General features: G+C 41.5%; 1 protein-coding gene across 3 annotated transcripts in view; it reads left to right on the top strand.

Moving 5' to 3' along the window:
• TNPO3 (transportin 3) overlaps window positions 1–13,169 on the top strand; it is an 85,671-nt gene that overhangs the window by 48,752 nt on the left and 23,750 nt on the right. For all 3 annotated transcript variants that reach the window (XM_056117989.1, XM_056117988.1, XM_056117990.1), the window contains 5 exons: window positions 1,675–1,782; window positions 3,487–3,578; window positions 6,504–6,643; window positions 8,562–8,753; window positions 11,948–12,039. In XM_056117989.1, the coding sequence (XP_055973964.1) occupies window positions 1,675–1,782; window positions 3,487–3,578; window positions 6,504–6,643; window positions 8,562–8,753; window positions 11,948–12,039 (624 nt within the window). The remainder of the gene's footprint in view (window positions 1–1,674; window positions 1,783–3,486; window positions 3,579–6,503; window positions 6,644–8,561; window positions 8,754–11,947; window positions 12,040–13,169) is intronic.

A 13,169-nucleotide genomic window follows, 5' to 3' on the forward strand; every position in this document is an offset into this window, starting at 1 on the left:
GACTTCTAATTGTATCTACAATTCATTGTCTCATTTAAGAGAGCTATCATTTCCCCCTCAGTCCTGACTTCAATTTCTTTACCTTAAAACAAGGAAATTGATCTGGGTTGGGTTTTTTTTTTTGGGGGGGGGGGTGCGGGGCTGGCGGTGATGATGATTTTGCCAGGGATTAAAGCCTGGTTAGGTACATGCAGGTCATGTGCTTTACCCTCTGTACTGTTTCTCCAGCTCAAGGAAATAGATCTAGATCAATAATCCTCAGTAGCAGTGTTTTCCAAGATTCATAGTCCAAGGTTATTATTCATATTTTTTGAACCATGCTACCAAGAGTATCTCGCCCGCACGCCAAAACCTGGCAAGCTGCCCGTGATGTATTCGATATGCCAAACACAGTAACAACGAGTCACAATGGAGATGTTACTGGGCTCTCTCGAGCAGAGCAAATTGATGAACAACGGGAAGACAGTGCTACAGTGTCCTAATTGGAAACTTTACTTACAAAAGTATGTTGGAGTAGAAATAATTTAAGAGGAATGAAATACAAATATCTCTATATCTTAAAATTGTCTTAAAAGGAGATAGAGCTATAATAAGCAGGTAGGGTGCTTGCCTTTGGTCGGCAGTTTTGGTCGTGGTATCCCATATCATTCCTAGATCCCCACCAGGAGTGATCCCTGAAGACAGCAGGGAGTAGGCCCTGAGTACCATGGTGTGGCAAAAAAGGTATATCTGTCCATCTGTTTTGTTTTGGGACTACGCCTGGTGATACTCGGGTTACTCCTGGTTCTGCATTTAGAAATTACTCCTGGTGGTGCTCAGGACCATATGGAATGTCAGGGATCAAACCCGGTTGACTGCGTGCAAGAAGGCAAATGCTTTACCTATTGCTCCAGCCCCTGAGTGTGGTTGGTTTTTTTTGTTGTTGTTGTTTTGTTTTGTTTTGTTTTGATTTGTTTTAAGAAAGACCTGGTATTTGTTGCATTCTCCTGCACACCACAGCCTTGCTGTGTGTAGTGCAGTCCACAAAAGGAATCCAAACTCTGGTGCTGATATGGCATCCAGGCTGCAGGCTCTTGCTAAGGCTTGAGGGTAGGGGACAGGGGAAAGGAGGGGCATAGGGAACAAGCTTGAGGGTTTTTTCCCATTAATTTAAAAATGTTGGCTCACCTCTAGAAAATTATAAACGTTAAAGTTAATTCTTCCAGTTCTGACCTCAAAACCTATTGCTCTAAAATTTTCCAACAGAGCAAAGTATAACAAAACAAGCAAAAACATTAAGTAGAGAATATGCCTTATTGGCAAAACACCCTTTGAAGTTAGGCTTTTTATCAGGTTCCCCTCCTTATTGCAACTGGACTGTTTAACTTCTTTTTTTAAATTTTTGTACATTGAGGGTCTCCCTTGCTGTGTTCAGGAGGCCCCTGCACCCCTTTTGGGGAGTCTCAGGCTGCCAGGCCTTGGTTCATTACAAGGAGACAGGGCCAGAGATTAGGGGTGCTCAGAACTTCCAGGGCTAAACACCCAGTGACATTTAAGGGACAGGGATCGAACTAAGATCAGCCACATGCAAGCCATGCACCTTAACCTGTACCTCTGGCCTCTTTATTGATTTTATGAAGTCAGTGAAAGCCTTCATAAATTTAAAATAAGTGTTAATCTGATTTGAAATTTCAGGAGGGGGTTCCTGAAGAGACTGACGACTTTGGGGAGTTTCGGATGAGGGTATCAGACCTGGTGAAAGACTTGATATTCTTGATTGGGTCTATGGAGTGTTTTGCTCAGGTAAGCCCATTTGGAGATTCTTAGCAGTCTTATGGACCCCTTTAATCATGTTCACGTTGTGTCTTAACACTTCTGCTTTCCCTTCTTATGCAGGTGCCTAGCACACTGACTGGCATATAGTAGTTTATTTAGTATATCACAAGTCAGTGGTAGGCTATGAGTTTTTCCCTTGCAGTTTATTGTTACTCTACTGTTCCACTGTCTAGTTGAAATGGATGATCAGAGATGAGCCTTATAATCCTGAGGATGTGTAATGGGAAATTTGGACCTACCCAGGAAAAATCAGCAAGATTTTATTTACTAAATATGTCCCCATTTCTGGGAATCCTTTTAGTTATTTGGCATTATCTACACTTCTTGGTTAGATTTCCATGCAGTTTGATCCCAGAGTTACTAGAATAGAAGATTCATGGTCCTACCTGTTGTTTTCTTAACAGTGGGTAACATTTTTACCTCATTGTGTTGTAGTCATCACCATTCCACTGTCACTTAACATTTTCAGTTTGAGGTGGTTTTTGTGTTGCTTGGTCATAGCCTGTGTTCTGAAAAACTAGCTTTTATGTTTGTCAGCAATACTAAACCATCCTAAGGTTTTTTTTGTCCTTTTTCTGCCTACTTGGGGGTATAATATAATCTAAATACATCTGTATGTAATTTTATGTTCTTTGGGTTTTGGGCCGGTGATGCTCATGGCTTACTTCTGGCAGTGCTCAGGGGACATACGGGATGCCAGGGATTAAACCTGGGTCAGCCACATGCAAGGCAAGCACCCTACTCCCCGCTGTCTTATCACTCCGGCCCTGTATGTGTTTTTCTTTATATTGAGCAAGGAATGTTGATTGGCCTGTCTTCTAAGAGTTTAGGTTTCCTGAAAAGCAGATTCAGTGAGTTCTACAGATCACAGATGACCAGTGCTGAAATTTTAACTCTTCTCTGACTGGCTCTGCACTTCTCCCAAGCCTCTGTCAACACTTCATCAATTATCAGTGTTTAAGATATATTTTGTGGAAAACAAGTTCCAAAAAATAATCTTTGCCCCTCTCCCCCCCAACCCCCCAAAAAAGAGCTTTAACAATTAAAGTTGGGAAATGACTTAAATAGCATTTAAAAGACACCAATGAGGCCCTGCAATAAGAGATTAGTTTGTTATTTGAAAATGTCTTGTTTTGACCAATACCTGGTCATACTCCATGACTAGACTTAAACATCTGAATATTCTGCCTAGCCTTTTTTTTCCCCCCTCTTTTCCTGTTGCTTTGATACAGTATTGTAATAGGTGCTTCTAACAGCGACTTTTTAGGAAATTAACCTATTAGTTTTGAAAAAGATCAGTAGTTAAAATGATAGATTGTGTATGTGGAAGATTTACCTGTCTCCGTTTTAGTGTTTTCAGTTTTATCGATTACTGTTTGAATCAAAGAGAATTTCATTAATATGTTTTGTTTCCATAATACTCACTTTGTGGGGACAGAGAATAATCTTGATACACTCTCAAAGAATTAAAAGAGCTTATTTCAGATATTAAAATACTATTTACTTACAGTATGTGGAGATATGAATATTGAAATATTTCTTCTTTGACTCTGAAAGATAAGATTTAAAAGAAGGGATTGGATTGATTAGAGTTATAGGAATTTTTGTTTTGTTTTGAAATTCTATTCTGTTTTCCTTTTAATGGATCCATAATGCACCTCTTTTCTCTAGTTATATTCTACTCTGAAAGAAGGCAACCCACCCTGGGAGGTGACAGAAGCGGTTCTCTTTATCATGGCTGCTATAGCAAAGAGTGTTGATCCGTGAGTGTCTAATAAGTCTTTTGCTGGGAACCCTATCAAAGGAAAGAAAGTCATATCATTTCCCTCTTAGATATGTTTGGGAACATTACGTCTTGCTTTTACACTTTGACAGTCTAGTCCAGAGTAGCATGCATTGCTGATAGCCATTTTTATTTTGTTTTAATTTTATTTGTTGGCCAAGAAGCAGCTTTATTATAGTGGGGGTGGGGGGGAGCTGGAGGAGGGGAGCAGCTTTGAGGCCTTCAAGAGAGCAGTGCCTGCATTTGGCCCAAGGCCTACAATTTGGGATATATTTGACTGCACAGCTACCAAAAATGAGACGCTTAGTCACAAAACATTTGTCTTACATGTGTGAGGACCTGGCCTTGATCCCTCACAACACCACACACACACACACACACACACACAATTGTCTATGTAATGAAACTTGGTTATACTGTTGAATTGGGAGTACTTGCTTAAAAGCAGTTGAATAGAACTAGTATTTAACCTGCAGTTTCAGCAAGCTATCCTTATAAATGGAATTTATTTTTCTGCTTTAGGGAATCATTTGTTAGTTTCAGAGGCAAAGTACTGTCACTGCTGCACTTAAAAGAATCTAGGGAGCCACATAATAGTGCAGTGCGTAGAATACTTGCATTGCACACAGATAACTAGGTTCAATCCCTAGCACTCCCGTTTGGTTTCCCCAATCCATCCAGGAGTGTGCCCTGAGCATCTCCAGGTGTGGCCCAAATCAGCCATCACCCCTCCCCCCCCAGAAGTAGCAAAATCTAAAGAACAGTCATTATATTTGTCATTGCAATTGGAAAAATTTCAGTTATTAGAATATGACTTAATTTCAGTTATTAGAATATGACTTCTTAATAGTTCTATTTATGATCTCCAATCTTTAAAAACCCTAATTTGTACCATGAATCTATAAATTAATGTTAATATGCATCAGGTTTTCTTGAATTGTGATGAGATACATGTGTTTTAATTCTCGATCCCAGGCCTTAATTGGAGAGGTGATTCAGACACATATTTATATTTTAAAAAAAAAAAGGACTGTGCACTTTTCTCAGCTGCCTTTCAGGGCCTACTCACTGAAATCTTATCCAGCAAAAGCCCAGATGAAGTAGGTTTGTTTTTCCTTATTAAAATCTTCTCATCCTAGGGCTGGAGTGATACTATAGGAGGTAGGGCACTTGCCTTGCATGTGGCCGACCAGGTCCAAGTCTTGGCACCTCACGTGGTTCCCTCCAGCAGAGATCTCTGAGCACAAAGCCGAGAGTAAGCCCTGAGCACCATCGAGTGTGACCTCCCCCCCCAACCCCCCACCCCAGAAAATAAAGTGATTTTGTCCTGAATTACACATGGACTCTGTTTTGGTCTTTAGAACCTTCAGTGACCATCCAAAGAGTATTAAAAGATGTTCTAACCAGTTTATGTTGGTTTGAAAAGAAGGGCCAATCCGGAGCTGGAGCGATAGCACAGTGGGTAGGGCGTTTGCCTTGCATGCGGCCAACCCGGGTTCGATTCCCAGCATCCCATATGGTCCCCCAGACACTGCCTGGAGAAATTCCTTAGAGCCTGAGCCCGGAGTAGTAGCTCCTGTGCATCACCGGGTGTGAACCCCCTTCCCCACCCCCCCCACCCCACCCCCGTCCGTGTCCGTCCGTACCCCCCCGGCAAAAGAAGCAAAAACAAAGACTGGACAATCCTCTCAATAATTAGCTTAACTCCTCCAGTAATTTTAATAAGACATACATGAGAGATTTTGTAGATTTTTATTGCTTGTTTTAGGCTGGAGCGATAGCACAGCGGGTGGGGCATTTGCCTTGCAAACAGCCAACATAGCCGACCCGAGTTTGATTCCTCCGCCCCTCTCGAGAGCCCCGCAAGCTACTGAGAGTATCTCGCGTGCACAACAAAGCCTGGCAAGCTACCAGTGGCATATTTGATATGCCAAACCCAGTAACAATTGTCACAATGGAGATGTTACTGGGCCCGCTCGAGCAAATCGATGAACAACGGGAGGACAGTTACAGTGATTGCTTGTTTTATTGTTTCTCATTTTAGGCAAACTGGATTATGATGATTTTTTTTGGTATATACAAAAAGCTTAGTATTTTGCATATAACAAAATAAATATTCAAATAAAACCAATCCAGAATTGGTTTATTACTGGGTAGCTCACTTGTTTTTAATTCAGGATATTTTTATTTAAACATCTTTCACTTCCAGATAAAATGCCACCACTGTGGGGATATCCTTTATGCTTCTCAAAGAAATTTAGCCAGTATACTTGGGGAGTGAAAAAAAAAGAGATGGAGTAGAAAAAAAATAAATTCATGGAGTTACGGAAAGTAATTTGTTAACTTTAGTTTTCATTCATGTGTCAAGTCGGGTACCCTTCCTTATTCCTGCAGCTTAAGTCCTTTTTCCATTATTTAGTGCATTCCTATTCTTGAAATTTCCAATTTCTAATTTTAAGAATCTTGTGGAGAATAACAACTAAGAGAAGGTGGTTGTCAATGAATTCATCTAGCCATTAAGCAATATTTCCTGATTGCCCACTATGTGCCAGGCACTGTTCTAGGTACTACAGATGTAGAAGTAAACGGATTCTTTAAAAGAACATTCATCCACAGTAAATGCCTATGTACATCTCTGATTTGAAGAGTCTGCCAGTGGGATGTGTCTTTAGACTTTTGACTGGCATTTAGAAGATAAACTTCACCTGCAACAATGATACCTGTCTTGTCCCCCTTTTTGTAGGGTTTAAAATAGCTTTCACATGAAATCTTCAAGTTAGTATTTTTACCCAAATAGTTATCTGGAAGGAAATCCTTGAGCAGTGATAATGTTGTTACAACCTGTAAATTGGCCAGAATTTAGCTTCAGAAATGGTAACAGAAAGTGCTTCCCTTTTGTTCTCAGGGAGAACAACCCGACCCTTGTGGAGGTCCTGGAAGGTGTGGTCCGGCTGCCTGAGAGCGTGCATACCGCCGTGCGCTACACCAGCATTGAGTTGGTCGGAGAGATGAGTGAAGTGGTCGACCGAAACCCTCAGTTCCTTGGTATAAACTGTCTCCACTGCGCCACTGCAGCATCTTAATTTTCTCATTTTCTTTTTTCACTTTGGTTCCAGTTTTCCTGCTTTCTCTTTCATCGATGATCTGTTTCGAGACAGAGTAAATACTATGTGCTGTGGCTTATTTGATAAATTGTTTATAATCTGATGAGATCATGGAGAAAGAACTTTCAAATAATTGGATCTCTAGATAAGGGAACAATGTCTTCTAGAACTTTGCTTCAACATGAATGTTTCTTTCTGTCTTTGCTAGTCCTGGCTTATGTTTGAGCTAATTAGCACTTGCCTGTAGTTCTAACCTAGGAGCTATTAAAAGAGCAAAGGAGAGCGTTTTTCAGTGTTTTTAAAAATTGTTCCATTTAAAGAGTAAGAATTATTATTTGAAGGTAATTAAGTACAAATGAAGAGGATTGACTTATATAACCTCTGGTTGCCTTTACTGACTTGAAAAATTAGCTAAAGATGATAAAAAATAAATTGAAAGTAAAGTTAGAAATCTTCTGATCCCACCCCACCTCCCAGTTTTGAAGATAAGGAAATTAGTATCTAGATAAAGTTTATCTGGGGTAGGGCATTTGCCTTGAACACACTGACCTGGGTTAAAGCTTTGGCACCCCTTATGGTCCCCTGAATGCAGAAACAGGGGTAAGCCCTGAGTACTGCCAGAGTGACCCAAAACAAACATTTTTTTTTTTTTGGTCACACCCGGCGATGCACAAGGGTTACTCCTGGTTCATGCACTCAGGTGTTAGTCCTGGCGGTGCTCGGGGGACCATATGGGATGTTGGGAATCGAACCCGAGTCGGCTGCATGCAAGGCAAACACCTTACCCGCTGTCCCATCGCTCCAGCCCCAACAGTTTTTTTTTTTTTAAACCAGGGCCATGTATTATGCACCTCCCTTTATGTTTTATTTATTTATTTTTGGTTTGGGGTCACACCAAGCTGTGCTCAGGATTGCTTCTGGCTCTATACTGATCCTGCAGGAATCCCTGCAGGCTTTGTTCAGGGGATCATATGGTGTGTTGGGCATCGAACCAGGGTGGGGGGGTGGAGGGGGTTGACCTCTGGCAAGGCAAGCGTCCTACCCACTGTACTACTCTCCAGCCCTGACCTCTCCCAACATTTAAAAGAGATATATTCTAATAATTTGAAGACTCCACAAACTTGTGGTTAGTATATCAAAATTGGATGGGTTTCTTGTGCCTATCTCTACTTTTATATACCTTTTTGTTGTTGGGGAAGGGGGCAGATTCAGGCCACACCCAGCTGCTCTCAGGGATGACTCCGGGCTCTGTGCTCAGAGATCCTCTCTCTAGGCGGGGCTCAGGGGACATGTGGGCTGCTAGGATCGAACTCACGATGAGTGCAAGACAAATGCCCTGCCCATTATACTCTCCAGCCCTGCACACAATCTTTTTTACTGACTGAAATCCTCTTTTTAAAAATGTGCTATGTGTTCTTTTTTCCTAGGTGCTATATCTAGAGCACATGGTAGATATACTTAGGTCATAGTTGAGCCACTTAATTTTGTTGTTGTTGTTTATTGGGGGCCATACCATTATGCTCAGAGCTTGCTCCTGGCTCTGTGCTCAAGGATCAGTCTTGGTAGTGCTTGGTTGGAGAACCTTATGTGATGCTGGGGATCAAACCAGGGTCAGCCAAGTACAGGGCAAGTGTCATTTCTCTGACCCTTCAGTATTGTTTCCTTCCTGCAGAAAGTAAGATGAATTGCTAGAACTCTGCTTTCTGACAGTGTCAGCAGCATCATTTTTTGTTTTATTGCTGTTTGAATATGCTTTATTTTTAACCTAACAGAGGGAAAATAGACCTGTAGTTTAATGAACTAGAAATTGTCCTTGCTTTTCAATTATGTAATCTCTGCTCTCTGACTTTTCTCCCTAGACCCTGTGTTGGGCTACTTGATGAAAGGCCTGTGTGAAAAGCCTCTGGCTTCTGTTGCAGCTAAAGCCATTCACAACATATGCTCTGTTTGCCGGGATCACATGGCTCAGCACTTTAATGGACTCTTGGAGATTGCCCGTTCCCTTGACTCCTTTATGTTGTCTCCAGAAGCTGCTGTGGGCTTGTTGAAAGGTACTGATGGTGTTCACCATAGACCGTCTCCTCTACACCATTCGCAGATTATCTTAAATCAGCCATCAGTTGCAGTATACTTACTAATGGGGAAGGGAACCTTTTTTTTTTTAAGTGGTGGTGATTGTACATATATTACTTTCATAGAATGACGGGAGATTAAGCATCGTGATACTATTTCAACAAGGAAAGTGTATACACGAAAACAAGGATCTTAGTCTCTTGTCAGATTCCACTGGGTGAAATCCTGTTTAGAGACAAACAGCCAGAGTGGTGATGGAGTTTGGAATAATAGAACTGAAAATAGGAAGGCTGTATCAAATGGCTGAAGGCAATAGACACGCAGAGCAGGAGAACTGGTCTTCAGTAGGACACTTGCCACGGGGGCAGGGGTGGAAGGATAGTTTGGGAAGGGAACGCTAGGGCAGTGGGGGAAGGGAAAGTGCCTTCCATGGGGCGGGGGGGAGGGAGAAAAGGGATTGGTGGAGGGTGTAGTGGGCACTGACAAAGGGGTTGATTATACACCTGAAACTCAATCACAAATGTCCTTGTAGCTCACAGTGATTCAATAAAAATTAATTCAAAAGAAGTTGGGAGAAGGGGGGGAAAAGGAACTTTAAACATGAATATTTTGAAATATATGGAAGATTATGTTATAGAAAGTAGAAACTTACTTTGGTTTTGAGCCACTCCTGGTAGTGCTTGGGGCGGAGGGACCATATGGGATGCCAGGGATTAAAACCGGGTCAACTACTGCGCTATCTCTATGTTCCAGAAACAGATTTATTCTTAAGTATGAGTTGTTGACAGTTTACTAGCTCCTAGGAAAAAAAGTAATTTTTGAGGGGGTGAGGGGCTCAGGGGGGACAAAATGGGAATGCTTAGGAATTACTCCTAGCTCTGCTGTCAGGAATTAGTCCTGGCCATGATCTGGGGACCGTATGGGACACTAGGAATGGCACCTAGGTCTGCACGAAAGAAAGAATATGCTTTCTAACCAAAACTTTCCAAAAAACAGATTTGGGTGTCCAAGAGGGAATGAAACTCTTCCAGCTGGTGCATAAGTCTCTCAAGCTGACTGACAGGCCAGAGGAGATCTGCTGATCTGTATAGGAGTGCTAGTCTTTCTCATTTATGTTATTTTTTTTGTTTGTTTGGTTTGGATGGGGTTTTGTGGGTTTTGTTTTGTCTTGGGGCCATGCCCAGCAATGCTCAGGGCTTACATCTGGCTCTGAGCTCAAAGATCACTCCTTGCAGTCCTCGGAGGCCAGGAATCCAGTCCAGGTTGTCCGCAAATGCAGACACCCTCCCCACTGTGCTGTCTCTGTCCCCTAGTCTTTTTCATTATTATTATTATTATTGACCAGCTTCATTATTAACCAGTGTAACTATGCATTTTCTAAGAAATATTTTCTTTCATAGGGTGAATTTTTATTGCTTTCCTCTGTTGGCATAAATAGTCCAATACATCAGTGACCGTTACTACTGAACTACTCCTTTTGGTCATTGTTGCCATTTTGTCATTTCTGGTGAATTTTTTGGTTTTTGAGCCACATTTGGATATGCTCAGCACTTTCCTGACCCTGCACTCAAGAATCACTCCTGGCAGTGCACTGGGGACAGTGTGGGGTGCTGGGGATCAAACCCAGGTCAGGCACATGGAAGACAAGTGCCTTTATCCGCTGTGGTCTCTTTCCAGACCTTGCGGTGAATTTTAAGCTTGGTACTGAAATGACATCTAGGATGACCACTAGGATGTGGCGCCCCAGTGATCATTACTGTCTTTTAGATACACAAAACCTATTTAGAAAACATTCTTACCTGTAGAAATAAAAGGAAAGTTAGATTCTCCCTACCCATATACACTAGTTTTAAGTAAGGGAAGCTATTCCTTGTAAGTCTAGCTCATCCATGGTTCATGGGGTGTGGGGGGGGACCTTCTTCTTTTTTTTTTAATTGGATTTATATATTGATTACTGTTGTTCCAATAAATTAAATTTTAGGAAGCGAAAGAAAATAATGGCAGTTAAAGAATCTTTGACTTAGAAACATAGGCTGGCGTCTAGTGAGTGCCTCAGATCTGGGGAGCTGCAGCAGCATTCTAGGTGGGGGCAAGGGAGGGTGACAAGCAGCAGAGTGTGGAAGGTCTGGTCCTTTAGTATTAAACTTTGTTGTTACTGTTCCAAGTCAAAATTTTACTTGGAGAGAAAGAGGGAGGCACTTTCACCACTGTTTAAAAATGAAAAAGCAAGTTAGCATTTTCTGTTCTGTTTATTCATCAACCCATTTCACAGGTTAACTGAAACCCAGAGAGAGTGGCCTTCCCTCAGTTCATAGATTTTCTTTAATGATAGAATTAGGAGTAAATCTCTAGTATCAGCCCACTTTTCCTAAAAAATTTTATGTCTGTGTTTGGGGGGCTAGGGAGGGTAGTCAGAGGACTAGATCAGCTATTCTGCGCGTGGGAGCCCCAGATTTGATCTCTACCACCAAGCACTGCAGGTGACCCTGCTCCAACAACCCTCCCCCTCCCAATAAAAAAAAATATTGAGGTTTACGTGACCCAGTAAGTCATAATCCCTTAGAAGTTTGAAAATCATTGTACTAAACTGTACAAAAAAATAACTTTGCTTTGTGAGGGCTACTTTTAAAGTTTTTAAGAATCAATTTTGAAGAATCAAACATTTAAAAAAGTAAAACAGTGGGTTGCTGAAGAGAAATAATATTTAACTTCAGTTGTAAAAAATAAAACCAATATAGCTGTCTAAGCCAAACAGAAAATTTATCAAAATTTATTTAAAAAAATACTGTTTTTAAAAGAATAGTACGGGGCCGGAGAAATTTACCTTGGATACAGACGACCAGGTTCAATCCCAGCTACTCAAAATAAGTGCTGATCATGGGGCTGGAGGGATAGTGCAGGGATTAAGGCACTTGCCTTGAACCTGTTGGCCCTGGTTCGAATTCCCTGCACTACAAATGTCCCCTAAGCATTTCCTTTGGTCACTCCTGAGCACAGACCCAGGAGTAGTTCTGAGTACTGGCAGGTGTGGCCACAGTGTCCCCCTCCCCATTTTCTTTCAAAATGTTGACCTTTTTTCGAAGACGGAACTGAGCTACCTTTTCTGTTACCTATGTGATACAGATCAGTGTCTTCCCTATTTCAGCTCTTATGTTCTTCCTTTGTCTTTCAGGAACATCACTTGTCCTAGCCAGATTACCTTTGGATAAGATTACTGAATGCCTTAGTGAACTATGTTCTGTACAGGTTATGGCATTGAAAAAGGTGAGTCTCAGTGAAACAGATGTAAGATGTTAATGTGTTAGAACAAACAAGACAAAGTTATTTTTTGCAAGTCATCTTTTATCTACTTAGAAGAGCCAAGAAAATGAGCTCAAATGAACTATTGTTCAAAGCAACAAGTGTGTCCAAGTAACTCCGAACATAGACCAAGTCTTCCAAGATTAGTAAATTGTCACAATGTGAATAATATACCATTGATAGTGAAAGATACCATATCGTAATCTATGATTCCTTGAAGAGTATCAGAAAGATTTCAACCCCTTTCAAATGACATTTATTGTGCACATCAGTGAACTATATTCTAGATCTTTTTTAGAACTTGACAGATTCCAAAGTTTATCTTGAGTGATGTGCTGGTAGATGTAGCAAATTTTAGACAAGAATAAAAGACAGAATGGCCTTGTCTCACAATAAATTTTGAAACTATGATTTTTCTTTTAAACTTAAAAATTTACAGTAAAAAGTAATTTAAAAATTATCCTCTTGGGGATGGAGCAATAGCACAGTGGGTAGGGCGTTTGCCTTGAATGCAGCCAACCTGAGTTCGATTCACAGCATCCCATATGGTCCCCCGAGTACCTCCAGGAATGATTCCTGAGTGCAGAGCCAGGAGTAACCCCTGTGCTTCGCCGGATGTGACCCATAAAGCAAAAAAAAAAAAAAAATTATCCTCTTTCTGTTTTTGTCTTTGCCTACTTCCTGTGGTAGTGGAGGCAGACAGACAGATTTTATCAACTAACCTCTAGTGTATGAGGAGGCTGTAGAGGCCAGAGCATGAACTTGGGAATCCGAGTTCAGTGTCATTTTGTAGGGGTTCTGGGGGCCATGCCCTGCAGTGTTCTCCAGTGCTAGTGTCCAAGGTGTGGTGCTGCTTAGGTCCTGAATCGCCAGGACCACCCTGCTGGTGCTTGGGGACCTCCTGGGCTCCACCCAGTGATGCTCAGGGAGACCAAGGTAGGCTTGGGATTGAACCCAGGTTAGACGCATGCCCACATGTGCCCCTTCTCTGTACTAAATCCTTCACCAGGAATCTCCCTTCCCCCATTTTTTGTTTGTTCATTTGTTTGCTACAGTTCTGAAGGAAACAGTATCTATATATTTATATAAATGGC

Source organism: Sorex fumeus, unplaced genomic scaffold, assembly GCF_029834395.1.
Source record: "Sorex fumeus unplaced genomic scaffold, SorFum_2.1 ptg000037l, whole genome shotgun sequence".
In the NCBI taxonomy this organism is placed as follows: Eukaryota; Metazoa; Chordata; class Mammalia; order Eulipotyphla; family Soricidae; genus Sorex; species Sorex fumeus.